This window comes from Nestor notabilis, unplaced genomic scaffold (genome assembly GCF_000696875.1).
Source record: "Nestor notabilis isolate BGI_N333 unplaced genomic scaffold, ASM69687v1 scaffold5114, whole genome shotgun sequence".
Taxonomy (NCBI): domain Eukaryota; kingdom Metazoa; phylum Chordata; class Aves; order Psittaciformes; family Psittacidae; genus Nestor; species Nestor notabilis.
In genome coordinates this window covers 48,832-69,251 of record NW_009926796.1, presented here as the reverse complement: position 1 = coordinate 69,251, position 20,420 = coordinate 48,832, and the positions used below count along the sequence as shown (strand labels likewise).

Here is a 20,420-nt window from a genome sequence, read left to right as displayed (position 1 = left end):
ATTGATGATTCCTGGTGTAATTAAATTTTGATAATGTATTTTACATGGTTCTGGAAAGGTCAAGTTGAGCTTGTTTCTGCAAATACAGGGTAAAACTCAAATCATTTATGACTGAAGCTAATTTTGTGAATTGATGGTCACTACAAAAATGCAGGAATAATTAAAAAGATATAATAGTAGTACTAGTGTGTGTTCGTTTTCTTAACTGGTTGGAACTAGATTTGGGTATATTAACAGCAACAATAGTGTTATTTTTGTCACTTACGCATTTAGCAGAATGATGCATTTTATTACTTCTGTATTTCAGTGCTGACCTGTCATGTCAGTTGCTTACAGATACAAATTGAAATATCTTAAATTAATACAATAAATGCAGGATTTGAAGTTTTATCAAGTAGCTTTTATTATCCTAAGCTGATATCTGATGCATATATTTAAACAATGCTGTTGATACTGAAAAAAAATAGCTTAATACTTTTAAGCTTTATTCACGTATGTTTGCAGAATCATTCATGGTAGAAGCTAAATTCCCTAGATTGTGAAGATGTAAATCTCTTGGTCTTTTTTTTATTATTATTATTACTGATTTTTTTTTACATGATTTAATGCTTTAAAAAAATCCAGTTCTCTTAATGAGATAGCAAGATGTAGTGTTGTCATGCTCATAATGTCCAAGCTATGTAGCAAGCCTGATAAATAGGTTCCAGTAATGTCAGATTACATACACAACCAAATTTGACGTTTGATGAAATGGAATTATTCAACATCAATATGCTAAGGTTTCCAGGCTTGGGGAAAAAATGTTAAGTGAAAAACATTTCTCTTCAATGTCATGAAGAGTTCACTCTTTCTCAAGTGCTACTTACCATATATAGAAAATCAAACACATTTGCTTTCAATGCCCCTTGCTCTCAAGGTTGAAGTCATTAGCTTCTGGTTTGGGTCATGTGCACCCCAGTGTCCTAATGTGGTTTTTCCACTCATAAAAAGCAGGAGTCAGCACAGCCTCTGCTGGCTTCTGTCATGTCCTTGCCTTGATGTGTGGAGCTTAATTGTCTTTTTAGTATTAGTTTCGTCTTCATTGATTGGAGCTAATTGCTGGTGGACACATTCTTTGGAACACAAATTTTAGCTTTTGAGCATGTAAGGTTTTATTTTGGGGCAGTTGTCATCTGGGTGTACATATGTGAAAACTTGAAAACCATGTCTTTGGGATTTAAGTAATGTTTCCTTGAGGAAGAGGGGACAACTGTGTAGAATCCCATCCATGAATCGTTCTCAATGCAGCACTTGAAAAACATCTGTAAATGTGTTTCTGTGGCTTTCAAGGTACCGTACAATGAAAACTACCTTAGAGTTACTGTTTCTGGTACTTTCTTCCCACTTCACCTGTAAGTTGAATGTGTTCACAAATGTCGTGGAGCAACGTTGGCGTTTTTCTGTTCCACACCTCCATCATTCAAGGTTCTATGCTTTTTTTTTTTTCTTTTTTTTTTTTTTTTTTTTTTTGTGAGGTTTTATTTTTTTTATTTTTACCAGTAAGAGATAAAGGACTTTATAAATAAAGAAGGGGGACTGGGAAAGGAAGGCAGGGGAGAGGTTAGGAGAATATCCTCCTGTACTGAAATACTCATGGAAACATGTTTTTTTAACTGTTCCTGCTCCAAGGAGACTCAGTAGTCATGCTCTTTTCCAGTGTTGTATTGTTGTGCTTTCTGAATCCCTGCTGAGTGTGTGGTGTGGTCTATGGACACCTAAGGAGAGTGGTTCTATATACATTAAAAAGCCTAGTTATTTTCTCTTTGTACACATTTTCATGTGCATGTGAATATGAATCTGACTACATGTTGTTCGTGTCTGACTTTATCTACTCAACTTAATACTTGAATCTGGGGCACTGGAGTCAGACTGTGCCAGCTTCAGAGGTTATATAGCTGGAAACCTAATACCAAATTTAAGATCCAGTTAGAATGGGTTACATCCTGCTGTTCTTGTGTATTGTTTGCATGCACATGTGTAGCCGAATGTGTGGATAATTTGGACATTGTGTTAATTTTTCATTTTATATTAATATGCACTTAAATTTGGCGGGTTTTTTAACTTCTCTGAGTCTCATTTAACAATTCTTGTCACTTCTTTGAGAACTTCATTGCTAACAGTGATTCTTGCCCAACGAGGTATGAGCTATTTCTGAGCTGCACAGGCTGTCTAGTGATGTGTGCTTTAGACCACTGGGCATCTCTGTAGCCAATTTAAGACTTGGGAGTGTGATACGGCTGTATGCTTTAATGGTTGTTTCAGTGTACCTGAAAATATGCCTGCTCATAAGGCATAAGAGCAAAAGCAGTTCATCATTTGTGATATACATATATTGTCTGTAATCAAGTAAGAAGGAAAATATAATGCTGTTTCAAAATTATCTTTGTCCAATTATTAGCAAGTAACCTACTTGGTCTTTTGCTACCGTGAATGTTAATATCTCCTGTGGATTGTCTAGGAGGGCAAGCAGTGCTTCTGAATTTTGCAGAATGTGGTGCTTACAGAGATCATGATCAGCCTCTTGGATAGGAAAAATAATCTCTTGCTAGAAGGTTGTCTGCAGGCTGGGTTTCTCTAGTTGTGTGTCAAGTACAAATTATTCCTTGTTTCTTGGAATTCGAAGTGGTCAGGAGTAATGCAGTGGAATAAGTTTTCAATGCTTTATCTAATTAAGAAAGTACAGCTTTTGTAATTTTCGACTTTTTCTTTCTTTGTCTCCTTAGAATGTGAAAGCATTTGCATCTTCAGATAGCCTAGCCAAGGTCCAAGAAGTGGCAAGCTGGCTTTTGGAAATGAATCAGGAACTGCTCTCTGTGGGCAGCAAGAGACGACGAACTGGTGGATCTCTTCGAGGTAATGCTTCCTCAAGCCAAGTAGATGAGGAGCAGATGAATCGGGTTGTAGAAGAGGAGGAGCAGCAGCAGCAAAGACGTCAACAGGAAGAGCAGCACATTGGGAGGAATGGGGAGATAGGAGGAGAAGAACCTGGATTTGATGACAGGCATGAGTCTCAGCAGGAACAGTTAGAAGAAAATAACAATAGACTTAATACAGTGGATGAAGAATCCACTTGTAACCAAGAAGAAGATGATGATGAACATACTGGTGATCAAGAGGAGGAGGTGGAAGAGGAGGAGGAAATGGACCAGGAGAGTGATGATTTTGATCAATCTGATGACAGCAGTAGAGAAGATGAACATACTAACAGTAACAGTGTCACAAATTCCAATAGCCTCATGGACTTGCCCATTCACCAGTCATCGCCATTCTACGTAAAGACGAAGGTGAGAAACTACTTTATTTTTGTGTTCTTAATCCTCATTAATTCAGGATTTTGGTTAGTAATTTGCATATTTTAAGTTAAAGTTTTACAGTGGAGCAAAGATTTTACTACTTAGAGCTCATTATGATGAATTTATGTAGTCTACAAAAATTATTCTGGTTTAACTGTTAATAAAAAAATTACATGCGTGTATTTGACATGAGCAAATACTCCCATGTATTTTAAGGAATAGGACTCTGATGAGTATATTCTAAAGATCAAGGTGCTTCTTTACGAATAATTTTTCATGCCAACTCATACACTTAAGACCCAACATTATATATGATATTTTCTTTCTCAAAGCAGGCAAGAAGGAAGGTAAGCAACTGTGCATATGTGGTGGTCTTTGAGAATATCTAGTTCATTTAGATGTGGTAATGATGAGTTCATTGACAAAATACAGATTTAAAAAAACGAATAAATGGTTATGGAGTATTTGCTCCAGTGTACATTAGTAGTTCACCATATGTTCAAAATCTTTCAGAAAGGAGGAATTGTGTTAACTCTTAGCAGCAGCAAAAAATGAAAGAATGAAAATGGTGATACTGAGTAATAAAAAAAAGGGCAGGAAAGTGCTTTTGTGGAAGAATGTTATTCCTAAGCCTATGTACCAGTTTCTTTTTCTTAATCATTAATTGGTAGTGGAACACTTAGCCTTTTCTCACCTTTCAGAAAACAAAATGGAAAAACCCCCTCAAATTTTTACAATGCACTTGAAAAAAAAAAACCCCAACCAAAACACCTGATGAAAAACAAACCCACAAAAAACCCCATAAGTTAACAGGGTTCCCTATGTGTTCAAGTGTGAACATAAATGTACAGAGATGGAGAATCAGTCTTGAAGATGCCCTAGAACTGGTAAATAGGATGAATGCTTCTGGAAGCTGCAGAACTATGGTTTTGGTAATAGCGATTAATATGTAATTCATTTGGGTGTTTAAAATATCTCAACTAGCATCTTCGATTTTTGAAAAGTCGAGGTTATCACTTAAGTTTTTAGTAAATTATATAATCTTCTATTGATAATTCTGCTGTTCAAGGTATGAAATACATGCTTTCTAATTTGGAGTGAAATACTGTCATATTTCATGTCATTCACTTGGCTTTTTACAACTCAAATTCTTGGGTTTATTCCAATGCGTTGGTTTTCCCAGTTTTCGTATGACTTACTGAGTATTTTATAACAACTTGCCTCCAGTACAGACTTGATATTGGAACCTTTGAATTGCTTTGTAAAGAACCATACTCAAATTATATACAGACAGAGCAGAGCATAGTTTTCAGCGGTGGTCAGTTCTGAAGCTTTTTTCATCATCTCCAGTAATGAATGCAGGTTTTTTTCTTTCATTTTTTAAGTAGTACTTGTCATAAACTGAAACAAGCTGGGTTAGCCTGAAGGAAGTTGTCTGAAAGACTTTTTGTACAGATTCACAATTTCTAAGTGGTCTGATAGTTCCTTTGGATATTGTTTCAGTGCAGTGCTAGCCATTTTTATCTGTTCTTTGTCTCCAGTCTGTGCTCATGCAAGAGCTGTTGGGAGCTAGGTAGCGAACCATATTTGGGAGTTACTCTTGATTCGTGGTGCAGCTCTGGTTTAAGTAGTTTTAACTGTGCACCTGAAGTATCAGCTTGAAATGAGAAGGTTGGTGATTCACGAGAGCCTTTGTTGCATTCACCAGCAACACCCAGGAATCTTGAAGGGTACTGCCCTGTATTGACTTCTGCACAAACTAAAGCATATTTTTAGAGAAATTTCACCATTTGTAAACAGGAAACAGTCCAGCAAGGTGAATCTAACTCAAGTTTGGGTTAATAGTTTGTTAGTTACCATCTGTGTTTAAATTTTTTGACCATTGCAATTTATTATTTTCACATTGTACTGAAGAGCTGTTTAGCAAGCAGGACTTCTTTCCCTGAATACATAATCAAGTTCATTCCTGAAAGGTCTCTTAAATGTAAATAAGGACACTGTGTCTACTGGGCATATTTATCTATTTTTTTTTTTTTTTTTTTAATTCTCATTATGATACTTCCTTGACTGCTCTGATTTTTAAACATCCATCTTGAATCATTGATACCATAACTGAGATTAAAACTCCAGTAGCAACTGTACCAAGGGCAAATAAAATTTGTTCAAGATACATATTTACCTGTTCATGTAACAAAACTATGCCACTAATGGTTCTGACTGCAGCATTGCATTGGGATTTCATGTTTGAATGATTTGTCTTACATGATGCAAGCCTTTTTCTGAGAGCCTTCCATTCTGTAAGTATGGCCTGTGTCCTCTGTACCTAGAGATAAGAACTGACTCTTGGTTGTATTAAAGTGACTGGAGTTTTCTCATATCCCGTGTACCTCATCAGAGCCTTTATGGTTTGTAAATTTTTGTTCCAGTTGATCAACATCCTAACAAAAGTTGTTATGCCTGTAATATAAAAATATTATATAGCACAGGAGGGCAAAGTAAATATGTGCAGGACTAACAGAAATGTACACTTGATGCTGATTCTTCACTGATTGCATCATATTTGTGGCATCCATTTTCAGTGTTCTGTGATGACTTTGTACTACTTGAACCCCTTAGGAATGGTCATATAACAAGTAACCACAACATAAGCAAAAATATATTTACAGTGAATCACATATTTCACAGCAACTGCCCTTAAATGCTCTTATCATAACCTCAGTGCATGTGGGATTCTGTAGCACTGCAAGGATGAGAATGTGTTACTGGTAGTCACCATCACTGGGAAATAGCTCATGTAAATTAACATTCTTGCTTATTTTTGATTTAAATAGTTTGTCTACTTGTGTTCATACTTTTGGAAGTGTAGTATTAGCAAATATATCATGCCAGCAATATTTATCTGTATCAAAACTGGTGCTTATGACATAGGTGATAACCAGCATATTTTTATGGAAATATTGGCATCACTCTGTTAATCCTATGTCAACCATTGCATTATTTTTTCTTGGACTGACACCTTGGTTTCTGGCTGTGTTTATTCAGGGTTTAATCTGTTTCCTTTTGTATTTTTTTTTTTCTATATATTACTAGATTTGTTTGATATTTCTGAAGTACTTTTATTATTCTAACTCTTAAAAATAATTTTGATCATAATGTTTACAGTCTTTAACTCATTCCATTTTTTGTGTGTCTCCATTTCCTTAACTATTTCTACAACTCCCAGTTATGTAGTTTTTAAATATTAATGCCTGTTGCCTTCTGTATACTTAAATCTTTTGTTATTAATTGAGACTTTCAGTTGTGGGGAGATGTGCAAATGGCAGCCTTCTTTCATCTTAAAGCATGCCTCTCACTGTAGACAGATGACATCTTGAATTTTCATGTAATTTCTTATTGTTGTGCTATTTGAGGTGGGATTCCAGGAACTATTTCGTATTTCTCCACACACTGTGGAGCCCATCTATGGGAGATGCTCAATCCTTCTGGACAACAGGCACCGTTCAACAAGAGCCTTTGCAACAAGACCCCTCTTACTTAAATGTTTATTTCCCTTTCTTTTTGAACATTAATTTCCCTTCTGTTTACTCTGTCATGAAGCTTAGCAAATGAAGGCATGTGGATCCAAACATTATTTCTGTGTCAAAGTATTTGGATTGTGATGGTGAGCCCTCATTAAAGGGTCAGATGTTCTGCATGGAGAACCCTGCACTAACTTCCCAGTTAGTGTTATCTTCGTATGTGTTTACTAGAGTCATCTACTTATCTTCACTCATTGTACTTCAGTATTGTAGTTCAGAAAAACCAAAGGAGGAGAAAAATTCCTAGTTTCTAAGTTTTTAAAGAGAGTGATGTGAAAGAAGGAGAATCCCAGGGAGAAGCAAGAGGGGAAAAAAATATATTGCCAGTGGTTTTTTGGTTTTGTTGTTTTGGGGAGAGAAGGTGTTATTGAGGTTTTTCTTCGTGTGTGTGTGCGCGTGTGTGTCATTACATATAATAGATGCCTTCCATATATAACATATATTACATATAACAATGGTAAAGGCTAAGAAGCAGCTTAATTTTCTTGTAAAAGCGGTGTACTTTGTTGCAGCATCCTCCGATTCTGGTACCATACTGTCTGTTTGACTGTAAGTCACTGAGCACATGAGTGTAACTAATGGTGCTGTTCCAACAGTGCCTTCTCTTGGTTGTTTGATGACCCTGGAGAGTGCAGACAGAATAAGCTGGGTTGACTTGGTGGAGCTAGGACAGGATGTATCACAGGAAGACCTGCCCCTTGGTGCTTAGCAGTACCTGTGTCTCAAGTTCTGAAACAAATCCAAAGCCGTGCTGGCACCTGTAGCTTTTATCTCTCAAATAGTGCAGACTGGGATAGAATTTCTTGCTGCAAGGTGCCTGGTCCAAACTAGCATGTAGAGCCACAAAGATATAAAGTTTTTTGGGTTTGGTTTTGTTGTCCGTCCCCCTCCCCCCCCCGTGTTTTTTGCCTTGTATAGAAGGATAGCATTGATTTTTGAAACTAAGGAAAAGATTGCACTGGGCAGATTGTGCATAGGAGAAGTGAGAAGGGACTCCTGTATGAAGCTCTGTAGTTACTGCTAGGATGTTTATAGATGAAAAGCTTTTTAGACATGGGGGAATAAAGGATGATTAGAGGAATGCTGATCCTTGGAAGTAGATTTTTGTTTTGTGTACAGGCAGTACACGCAATTGAGTGCAGGTTAGAACACTGTGCGTAGATACCGCTGTGCTTTCGAACAGTGCATGTTAATATTTTTCTCTTTTCTAAGCAGCAGAGGGAGCTGCTATTGCTTTTCTGCAGCCTTGCGGAGACCTGTGCTGTGTTCCTTTGCAAAGGTTTTTTCCTGCTCTTGCAACTAAAAAATTGAAGCATATATTTTATTTCTTTTTTTAAGTCCAGGGAATAAATAGAACCAGAACAGAAGGCTTCAGTATTTTATGTTTGTGAAGAAATCTGTTTCCAGTATATGAAATGATGTAGGAATATTAATAATAAATATTAAACATTTTCAGATGGCTTGTGTGGTACGAATGCAGTGTATAGTTCTCTGCATGCATAGGAGAAAGAGAAAAACTTTAGCCTACAAAAAGAGATTATTTTTTTATCTTTATTTTCTTCAAGAATCATGCACAGGATACATAGATTCTTCTTGCCTTTCATCTCCTGAGTTTGCTAATAGTTAATGCTTTAAGGAGTTTTTAAATTAAGCAATAGTATGGCTAAAGCCATGTCAAAAAGGATACACATTAAGAATCGTTCTGATTGTAAAACCCAACAAAACCACACACACACACACACACACGAAGAAAAACCTCAATAACACGTCCTCTCCCCTAAACAACAAAACCAAAAAACCGCTGGCAATATTTATTTTTTTTTTTTTTCCCCTCTTGCTTCTCCCTGGAATTCTCTGTCTTTCACATCACTCTCTTTAAATAGGAACTGGCAATGTTTCTCCTCCCTTGGTTTTGCTGAACTACAGCAATGAAGTACAATGAGTTAAGATAAGTAAATGACTCTAGTGAACGCATTAAATGGTCTTTTATTTTGGAGCAAGTTTTGCAGTTTTAAACGTTATGTTTGTTTTTTGGTCTTTTTTTTACTCTTTAGGTGCAGAACTTTATTTTTGTATTGGACTGTAATAACATTAGAAATATTCATACTCTGAGATTAATACCAATCAACACTTTAAACCTTTGACTTCTTTCTCATTTATATACTACACAACCTACTCACTAATGATTCCAAGTATGCCAGATCATTTGGAAAGGTTATGGAACTGTCATTAAGATGTAGTTTGTTAAATATTAAAGCATCCATGGAAGGAATACAGATTCTCAGTTTCTTGGTAGATAGCAAGGTTCTTCCCCATCTGTACTAACCTGCACCATGCTCCTTTACGACAAATATCAAAACATACTCTGAAGAGTACTTCTCACTTGCTCTGCTTTTACTTGTTAAGTAAGGGCTTCATTTGCTGTGCAAGGTTTGCAGAGGTGTAGCTGTACTTCTGTAAGCAGAATTGCTCCTGCACTGTCACTTGCAGGTAAAACTCGTGTTAAATAATTGCTACTCTGCTAATTTTCCCTACTCTGCAAGTGGAACATGAAGCTTGCTAATTGATATGGCAGCTCTCCTTGTAGTAATGTGGTTGTTCCAGATATAGTTTGTTGGTTATCTAAGAAATTGGATACCTAGTTCAGCTTTCTCGTGCAAAGTTCTTGAAATACCCAGTAACTAAATATAACTGTTATGTTAAAATGTCACTTGCAGTCAAAGGACAGGAATTTCATCATAAATCCTCTTTTTTCTTTCCCTTAATGAAGGGTGTCTTACCTCTTCTCAGTGTAATTTTACAACTACTACTACAGAACTAAGTGACAGAGTTAATGTGTAATTTGTGGAGTAAATTATTGTCTATAGAAAGGAAAGTCAAGAATCTCAGGGAAGGACGAAAAGCAGTTCAACAGAAAACGTTGTTAATGACAGTTTCGGTCTTAGTTTTCACTAAGAGATTGTATTTAGCAAGTAGATGTTATATCCCCCCCCAGTTATAGAAGGATGAATGTTTTTTGATGTGGAAATTGGTAGTTCTGATTTAGGTTCTCGTTTATTTTCCCATTACAGAGATTGCTTACTAGACTGGAGACCTAGCTGAATAAGACAAGCAATTTTCTATTACTGTGCCAATAACTGAGGTCAGTTATTCAACTCCAGTCAAGAAAATAATCTCCATACTGGAAAATAAATCTACAGAGGTTTTGATTGTGCCAGATTTGTCTGTACATTATCTGGCTCAATGACCGATTGCACCTTTTTTGCCGTGAAGAATGCATCACAGAGTATATACCTTCCTTATTTCCTGGTGGTTCTTACAGATACATCCGGTAGTTTTTCACTGAACACATATGTAATGTGTGGGATCAGGGAAATAGCTTCTTGGTTTAGACTTTCTCAGAATTGATACGTTGCCACAAGGTTGTGTTGAATTGTCTTTTAGTTGCTTGACTTATGAAGAGCTCATTAAAGGTAAATATTGGAAAGGAACTTTCCTATATTACTCAAACTGCAATATCAGTTTACTTCGTGTAGAATAAATTCAGTTGATGCTTTCAGGATAACTATCTGCAACAGTATGTTGTAGTTGTGTGCTTTTTCACAGGATTCAAAATCAGCGTAAGTTAGGCACGTGCATGGTTTTTACTCTACATCTTTGTTCTCAAAATGAAAATGAGCTTTGTTTTTATTTAAAAAAAAACAACCTGCAGTAATACTATTTTACTGTTTCAACTCACCAGTTACATGGCAACAACGTTATGAAGTAAAAATCATGAAAATGTGCTTGAATACTTTGAGTATGCTTACTCTGTTGGGATGCATGGCTTGTCTGACAAATAGATTTGGGAGCTCTGCCCCACTTAAATATGCCATTTGTTCCTTTTGTTGTTCTTGACTATGTGGCAGGTGCTGTTGCCTGATGTGATCGTTAGCCCAAATATCTCCAGACTGTAGTGATACAGCTGTATTTACTGAGCATTTTATCAGTGGATGCTGTTGCTCCAAGTGTTAGTTTTAAGCTGCTTCACCTTTTGGTGCTTAACTGAAGTTGATATTACTGGTTATGAAATTTGATGCAAATGGTGAATCAAAGTGTGAAGAAAGTAAAACTTCTGGTGAGTTGGTTTTCAGTTTTGTTGACACCCCTCTCCACTTCCCAAATGGGTGGTGTTAAATATTCCTTTGGCTATGAATTTGAAGTGTATGTTTAAAAATATAAGCTATTATCAGTACATTTTTTGTATTCACTGGTGTTTTATACTTATAAAATTATGAGATCTGAAATTAGCTTAGAGGGTCAGAGGAACAGAAGGTGATCTGAGGACCAGAATTATGTTTAACAGCTGGTGCAGGACTAACATTTTTTCCTGATGCATTTCTCAGTTACTGTAATCTGTAAAATAGCAGTATGTCCTCTATTTCTGTGGGAGACTTTTCATTATCTGCAGAACATGTTGCTATTCAGCAAACTCCACAGTAAAATAATATACATATCTTTGCAAATTCTTGATTATCAAGAGGAAAACTAGACAATGCCGATTTCATTGTTAGTTTAATCATTTCTGAACACGCAGAGTACTTAAAAACAAATTTCCAAGCCTCCTTAGCAGAATGTTTGAACAGACAGCATCTTCCATCTATTGCCAAAGGATGATTTTTGACAAATGAACTGGTTTTCTTTGGTAGTATGTGATGTCTGATCTGTGCATAAAGCTATGCTTGTGTAGTAATGATGTTACGTGCATTTTGTGTAGATTTATTAATCTGCTATTCTGTATAGGTTATGTGTGTATGTTTTACAGTTTATTGGTGAAATTTCTATTGGGAAAGTCCCTATAAAACCTAGAACCAGTGTTTCCACAAAATGTCCTCTTTATCGCATCTTCTCCCTTCTTGTCCATAGTGTGGCTAATGAAAACACTCCCTAAACTTCAACTTAATGCACATTTTGCCAGAGTTCTCCCCATTCTCTCCTGTCCAGACAAGTTCAGGACTTCATGGAATTACTGTAAATGTTCTTTATGTTTAAAAAAAAGAAAAAGGAAAAAGAAAAAAGCTCTCTATAAAACTTTGTGTGCATTGACTCTTTGTAGTACAACTTATGATGTAATGTTGCATATAGTTAATTGGTATTGAGATCTTAAAGGTGACGGTCATGAGTTTGTGTGTGTAGATTGGATATCTGTAATAATCACTGAAATAAAAGTGGAAAACATTGCTGTTAGGCATCTCTTCTGTTCTTAGTTCTCTTTTAACATTCTTCCCTTCTTGCTAATTTTAAATTTTGTTTCATTAGTTTGTAACAAGAACTAGGAAGAGGGAGAAGATCTGAGAAGGACACAGTTACTAGGGAAGCGCAGAGATTTCTATCCCAAGTCAAGGTGGTCCAAACCACCTATTTCTTCTAGAATCTTCTCTTTATGTTTGTTCTTACTAGAAGCTGATGTTCTCTACTAACTTTACTACCTGACCATATATTGCAAAATATGAATGGAGAAAATTGTGAATTTTAGTAATATTCTCTGTAATTCAGTCTTGGGAGAGAGTGGCTATGCTTTTCAGCTGTGTCATGAAATATTACTCTGTTAATGCTTATAAAATTTTAATGCATTTGTGCAATCCCCAGTGTCTTTGCTGAAGTGGAAAATGTACCTTCTGCTACCACGGATTGCCAGCAGGGATAAATTCCACCTTATTCATCATCAGAAGTCGTTACTATTATTAAGTATGAGCAATGTTTCCTGTAAGTGCAAATCACATTCTTATGTCATCCAGTCACTGGTTATTGTGTGTTTGGAAGTGGGCAGGAGACCCTTTGTTCTTCTTACTTAAATTACGGAGTGTTCCTTAAACATGGCAGTTACCATGATCATTATTGACCCAAATATATTAAGTACTGAAAAAAAAGTTCAAAGACGACAAATAATGAACATTCTTTTTACCAATGTAATAATTCCTTCACTTCTAATCCTTTGGTCAGATTTTCTAAAACATACTGAAAAATAATTCCCTGAATTAACATGAACTAGTAAAAATGAAATTAAGAAACTGGAAGTGACACAGCTAAATGGAAGAAATCAGACTTAAAATCATTTGTTATGGATCCCTTGTTCTTGCCAAATGTAATAACGTTGTTCCTTTTCTTTAAGTTGGACTTCATCCAAAGCAAGGACGCTTTCAGTTGGTACCCTGAGGCAGTCACCCATCAGCACGATTTTTGGCTTTGGTGTAAACTACTAGTATTACATGTCCTACAGCAAGTATGCTAAATGATGTGTTTACACATACATGCCTGTGTATCTGATACTAGAGCAAATCAGTGAAATCCAGTGCCTGTTAAAAAGGCTTCCCCTTCCTCTCAAAAGGAAAGAAAAGTGGGGAAGTGAAAAGGAAGAAAGGACAAATGAAAGATCAAGGTGGCAGCCCTACCAACCAAGAGTGTCAGCCCTTCCCCTGGGTACCCGTTTGTTTTTTTTTTTCTTTTGTAGTCTGAGCATTCTTTACTTCACATACCTTGAACTTTATAAATAGCTTCACACCGCTTTGCAGTATGCTGTTAACCAGCTGAAAAGGATTATATAGCTTAACTTGGTGTTATCAAATGAATGCCAGTGAAACAATTAGTTGTTGCATTTGTTAGATTTATGTGTATTTTACAGTTCTAGTAAGAAAACCACCATCTTATATAAAATAAACCTTTATCTATATTGTTTCAAACATGCAAAATATAATACTTGGCATTGTTCAACCTTGTATTTTGGCAGTAGATAATATAGCTAATATGAACAGCATTATTGTGTTGTCAGGCTTTATACAAGAGGAATTTTTAAAAATGCTGAATAAATGGTATCTGAACAGATTTTTTTGCTACGGGAGGAAAAAGATATATTTTTTTTTTTAAGGTGTATTGGTGACAGAAATATTTTTACACCTTTCTGAAGTTTGGGGATTGTTCCTTTTCCCATTTAATATATAGAAAGGAAGAAAATTCTCAGTCCAAAACTAGTTTTTGGCGGTGCTTTTTGGACACTATCCAGAAACTGATAATAATTGAAATGTTTTGGTTCTGCCTTGTGTATATTTTGTGTGTGTATGCATATAAGTAGAGAATTTCTCATTGAAAGTCTTCCATTTTACATGAAAGGGGGATACAGTGATAAGAAAAGCTGATTTACTGTATGGAAAACTAATTTTTTCAGTTTCCTATCTTCCTTTTTCAGAAAAGCAGTTTCACTAGTAAAACACCTGCTTTCCCTCCCCCCAGCTCATCCTTAGTTGGGAATTTGACTTGTATTTTAATCCAGTGTTAAATATTGCATGACTTCCCTACCTGTTGTTGTAGTTCTTAATTCTTGTCTCAGCTTTATTTAAAGGTGCAACAACAGCATAAATAAGTGGTCAGCAAATAAATTCCTGTAGAGCAGCTGTAGCAATTCTTTTTAACAGCTGGTGCAACTCTGATGAGACCAAAGAGTTAAACTTGCTTATCCAACAAGTCATACTATAGCCAGTGAGGGCTGAACAGGCATTTCTGGAATATTTGTAAAACAAAATGATGCAGCTGGATTTCTTGCTGCATACCTGGGATATTTTCTGAAATGTTTAATGAAGAAACGAAGACACATGCTTTAAAGAGAATTTAAAAAAACCAAACCTGACAGTGACAGCAAGAGCCCATAGTACAGTAAATAAAGTTAGGGGGATTACGGAGTAAACCCAAATAATATAGGTCTCTAGTTACAAATGATAAGGTACACTAACAGGGATGTCTAAATATGATGGGAATTAGCGCATGGTTAACTATATGTTTTAATGATGTGATAGCATCATTAGTATTGATATTATAAATTCTTGCCAATATGCAGTTCACTAGACAGTCTGTATGTTTCTTGCATGAACGCTTAACGGAACTTTAGAAGAAGTTAGTTTGTGCAAATGATCCCCTGTAATATGTTGTGACTTAGGGCCGATCTCATGCCTATAGCTGTGTGTACTTGCATGTTCCCTTCCCATTCTATTAAAATGAAACTCTGTTTGTTGAAATGCCTAGGAAGCATTTGTCATTGACAATCTCTTTGGGACCAGTATTGCATGCTAAGGAATCCATGGACAAAGGTGATCTCGTAGCTCATTTTTGCCCAAAGATGGAGGTCTTGACTGGTTCCCACTTCCACATACTTTTGCTGATTGTCTTGTGCTTGTCTCATCATGTATCTGTCTACTTTGTGAGCTGTTTACATTTGCTAATCTAGTGCAAAAATAACTCGGCAACCACAAAAAAGGAGGATTTTCATGTATCCTACATACTGGAATAATGTCAAAGCTCACAAGTCTGACAAGTTCCACAGCCAGTTTAAGGAAGAGTTTGAAATAAAATGGCTAGAGTAAGGAGGGGAGGTGTTACTCTTCTTTTTGCTACTAGAATCTTCAGGCCTGTTTGGCTCATTTCAGCTCCGAAGATCAGCTGTGGGATCAAACAGATCCAGTGGAGACTATTCTTTTTTTACTGAGGGTCATTCAAACCCACTTGAATTTGTGGTTGCAGTTAGAAACTGAAACTAATGAACCATTGCTGTTGATTAGTCTGACCTACTGCTTGGGTTTTCCAGCAGGCAAGGCTAGTGTAGTTAAATGCTGTATACAAGATTTAAACCAAGTCAAATTTGGGTATGACTTCATTTCTCCATTCACCCACACTTAGACACCAGGATGCTTAAAGAGTTATGAGCATGCACATAGGCATGAAAAATGTCTGGTAGGAACGTTAATCTGATGATTTCCTGTTTGCCGATATACATGATATTTCATATCTTCTTTGACCTCTACTAGTGGATTTCTGGGGAATGCTATCTTGTGGAATGTGAAGTATTTTGCTAAACAGCAGCTTTACTATCATCTTTGTCTATATTCGTTTCAACTTTTAGAATTTTTTTCAGTATAGGAGTGTCATACAAGTTGTACCATCTTCCACCAGCAGCTGCAAAAGACGTGTTTCCTCCTTGCCTTTTCATGACAAAAAGTTTAAAGTATCTGTTTTGTATTAGATACAAACTTCTTTCACCACAGTAGTTATTAGTGGCCATGCCTCAGTATGATTCCAGAGACAGAATTATGATCAGGAAATATCATCTGTGTAAATCCAAGTAAAGAAAATCTGGATTCTTCTTTACGATGTTATTAAGCTTTGTTGCCAAAGAAAACAAAGCTTGTGCAGTTGAGAAATATGCCTGTCATTGTCTGTCTTTCTTTCTAGATCTTATAATCTCTTGACAAATTTTCACCCAATTTGACCAAGATAGAGATTGAGATTACACCAATTTCAAGATAACTAGAGGGTAGGTAGGAAAGGAAGAGATTTATTAATGCATCTGCTGAGGGAGAAGTCTACATGGTGACCATTACCTGGTTAGACACCATTGAAACCATGTGGAATTTGGGTTTGCTGTGACCATGTAAATGGATTCAGTTGTCATTTGTTCCTTAGTTTATACCGTAGAAGCCATTTATTCATCAAAACTCATAGTAAAGCATAAGCCTGAAATAAAGCTTTGCAATGGCCAGGCTGGTCAGAATGACTCCTTATAGGTCCCCTTATGTTTTGGGATCATAAAGTCTTAGGCCATGGTATAGTTCAAGCACAGTTTGAACTGGCATGACAGTCTCACCTGGTCTACATTTGGGGGTTTGGGTTTTTTTTGTCAAGTATAGAGAAAGCCATCAGTTCACATGCATAACTAGTAGTTTTGCCCCTTTCTGTGTACTACTCAAGTGTACATTTTTTAGGAAATTCTGATCTTGTGAGATAAAAATGAACCTCTCCTTCAACTCTCTCCATACCTTTTTCAGGAGTCTAGGTCATTATGTTTTCTTATGCATGAAGATTTTTGTATTGGGTAAAGTTGAACATGATAGATTCCTCAGAGCAATAGTATTTTCTGTTCAGCACCGCTAATACAGTTGCAGTTAGTTTTTGTACAGCAGTGCCTTTTTCTATACAGCTTATGTGTTTGCCTGTACAAAGCAGACTAATGTGCATTTTATCATTTAGGAACTGTTTATATGCTGGTATCAGAAACCTCTCACATAAATGAACTTGGGACCATAGTTGCTCCATATGAGTAGTTACTATTGTAGTATAGACTGTCTTGCTTTGCTAACAAAATGGTTCTTGCTCTTTCTATCATGCTGGGTAGGGACCGGCGTGAGTATCAAGGGAGCAATAAGGATTGTGTATAATGTAAATTATAGTGCATTCTGTATGCTACAGCTGTGCAGAGCTTACTAAAAATATTTTTTAGGAAGTATTTTATCAAATATTTTCAAAGGATTATTGTGATATTAGTATTTTGAGTCTTTTAAAATGTTGCAGTGCTCTGTTTTATCCATTTGAGGGCAGCTGTTCACCGATTTTAAGAACTCTGGAAAAGCTGCCTAGGGTTGTGCTTTCTGCCTTTTATAATCTTTCTGTGTTTGCAAATACTTCATTTAGGTCTCTCTAGGTCTTGTACTGTTCCATCACCATATTAAAATCATAGAATCATAGAATGGTTTGGGTTGGAAGAGACTTTAAAGATCATCTAGTCCCAATCCCCCTGCAATGGGCAGGGACATCTTCCATTAGACCAGGTTGTTCAAAGCCCCTGTGTCCAACCTGGCCTTGAACACTTCCAGGGATGGGGCAGCCACAGTTTCTCTGGGCAACCTGTTCCAGTGTCTCACCACCCTCATAGTAAAGAACTTCTTTCTAGTATCTGATCTAGATCTACCCTCTTTCATTTTAAAGGAGCAATAAGGATTGTGTATAATGTAAATTATAGTGCATTCTGTATGCTACAGCTGTGCAGAGCTTACTAAAAATATTTTTTAGGAAGTATTTTATCAAATATTTTCAAAGGATTATTGTGATATTAGTATTTTGAGTCTTTTAAAATGTTGCAGTGCTCTGTTTTATCCATTTGAGGGCAGCTGTTCACCGATTTTAAGAACTCTGGAAAAGCTGCCTAGGGTTGTGCTTTCTGCCTTTTATAATCTTTCTGTGTTTGCAAATACTTCATTTAGGTCTCTCTAGGTCTTGTACTGTTCCATCACCATATTAAAATCATAGAATCATAGAATGGTTTGGGTTGGAAGAGACTTTAAAGATCATCTAGTCCCAATCCCCCTGCAATGGGCAGGGACATCTTCCATTAGACCAGGTTGTTCAAAGCCCCTGTGTCCAACCTGGCCTTGAACACTTCCAGGGATGGGGCAGCCACAGTTTCTCTGGGCAACCTGTTCCAGTGTCTCACCACCCTCATAGTAAAGAACTTCTTTCTAGTATCTGATCTAGATCTACCCTCTTTCATTTTAAAGCCATTCCCTCTTGTCCTGTCACTATATGCCGTTATAAAAAGTCCTTCTCCAGGTTTCTTTTAAGCCCCCTTTATGTATTGGAAGACTGCTTCTAAGGTCTTCCCAGAGCCTTCTCTTCTCCAAGCTGAACAGATGTTGTAAGTTTATTTTTTTTTCTAGTAAAGTTAATATGCAAACCAATTGTCAGCTTGAAGAGAAGATTCTGTGAAGTTCTGAGTAAGCTGGTTTTCGTTGTTGTGATGAATTCCTAGATCCATGTCTTAAAACCATGGCCTTCCTGAGTTAATTATACTGAATGAGCTAGTTAATTTTTTAATGTTTTCTTACTGTTAAACAGTCCCTAAAAAGCTCTGCTGCAGGATCACTTTGAATTACTCTGACTGGAAGGTACAAAAATTATTGCTGCTTGCTAAGTGCTTTAATTTTACGAAGACGTCTCTTCACTAGATCAGCTAAAAAGCAAAGAGAAGTCTTCTGGATTCTTAAGTTTACAGTTAATAGCTCATAACAATCTCAAACTAGTATTTTCAAACTCAATTTTTCAGACACTTCTATGTATCTAAACAAAGTGATTTCAAATGTGATCTTCTGATTAAAATGATAGGCAGGCACTTAAAAAGAGCGTCATTGGAAATCAGCTCCACTTTATTTAGAAACAGGATGTTAGAGAAATTATTACAAAGATTAAAGCTCAAATTTTCAGTTTCACATTTGTCAAGGTGATACATGTTCTCACCGTTTATAATATAAAAATTACACACTTTTCAAGATAAAAGCAAGAGTGGCTCTTTAAAGTTTACATTTAGAGCTTAAATTAGAATTATATGTGTAATAAATACAAAAATAAGTGATATCAGCTACATGCAATATATTCCTGACACTTCTAAGATAGCCAACCATCTCTGGTTTTGTCTTCCTGTTACACCCTCTTCCTGCTTAAATTAGAGTGCTGTATTTTCAGGCTAAGGACTTTCACTTATTAAACATACATAGCTGTCCAGCATAGCTTGGGGCCTTTAAACATTACTGTTAGACAATAATACCTACAGTCAGTAATGCGTGGCAACTCTAAAAAGAAGCGATGATACATGGAAATAAAATTCAGCCAACAAGATCTCATCTCCCTAGTGCAAGTGTTTTTTTCTGGGAGATGATGATAAAAAAGGGGGAAAAACCAGGCAGAGGTAAAAACTGAAGGTCTTGTTGCTGTGGTAAAGTCTGAAATCTAGCATTGTAATTTCACATGGAGGGCAACAAGTGCTTTATTTTGGTTTGCCTTTATCCACTTAGAAAGGGGATTATGCCGAATGTGAACATGATACTTTATGATATTGTCTAGAAGTTTGTCCCTGTGGAATTACTTTAGAATAGTTTGGAAGTTCTTGAGATAAAACTAATGTGGTGTTGGGACTTCTAACTCAAACCACAGAAGAAGAAAGGCTGACAGTCAGAGTTTTGTCTTTTCAAAGGTGTGAGAATAACCTGTGACTGGAGACTCGTGCTGCGAGCAGTGCTTGGAAAATGCCATACTTCAGTGTTGTCTGCTCCCCAATTATGTGTAAATCTATAAATGGGACAAGTTATGTTCCTGTTTCGCTCTTTGGCTGTGAGTTAATATTTCACAAAAAAGGCAGGACAGGGAAGTAAGACTGTAAATTAGTAAGATACTAGGCTTTGATATAAGTAATAAGGTCTGTTACTAAAATACTACCACTCCACATCACCAAAATCTGACACATTGTCAAATTCTCTTCAGCAATTAGACAAGGAAGTAATCTTTTAAAACTGAGTTTATTTCAGTAGTTCGTCGTAGCACATGCATAGATATTTCTGCATGCAATGAAATGAAATATTGAGTATTTATTAAACTAGAATGTGAGGTTTCCTTTGTATGAGATACTGTATCTGATCTTGTTATGTTACATGCCTACTATTCAGATCTCAAATTATATTAATATAAATACATTTTGGTAAACGTCCCACTTTGTTGCGCTGATTTAGACAGTGACTGGTACACCAAAAATGAAAAGCTTTGACCTTTTGCTTCTTTTTAACAATGCATCAACAGAGGTATGCGAGTTGACCTCTTGGGCTTTTGGCTCTGTTCTTCACTTTATTCAAAGTAGAAACAAAAGGCTACTCTTTCTCCCTCTTTG

The 20,420-nt window shown here is 36.4% G+C and overlaps 1 protein-coding gene across 1 annotated transcript; it reads left to right on the top strand.

The window, feature by feature from the left end:
- Nucleotides 1–2,831: 2,831 nt before the first annotated feature.
- On the top strand, nt 2,832–3,323 carry LOC104405142 (F-box/WD repeat-containing protein 7-like; the record flags this gene model as incomplete). The annotated part of the gene is made up of 1 exon (XM_010013753.1): nt 2,832–3,323. A coding segment is annotated over exon 1 (492 nt), but the record flags the coding sequence as incomplete, so codon positions are not given.
- Between the last annotated feature and the right edge of the window lie 17,097 nt (nt 3,324–20,420).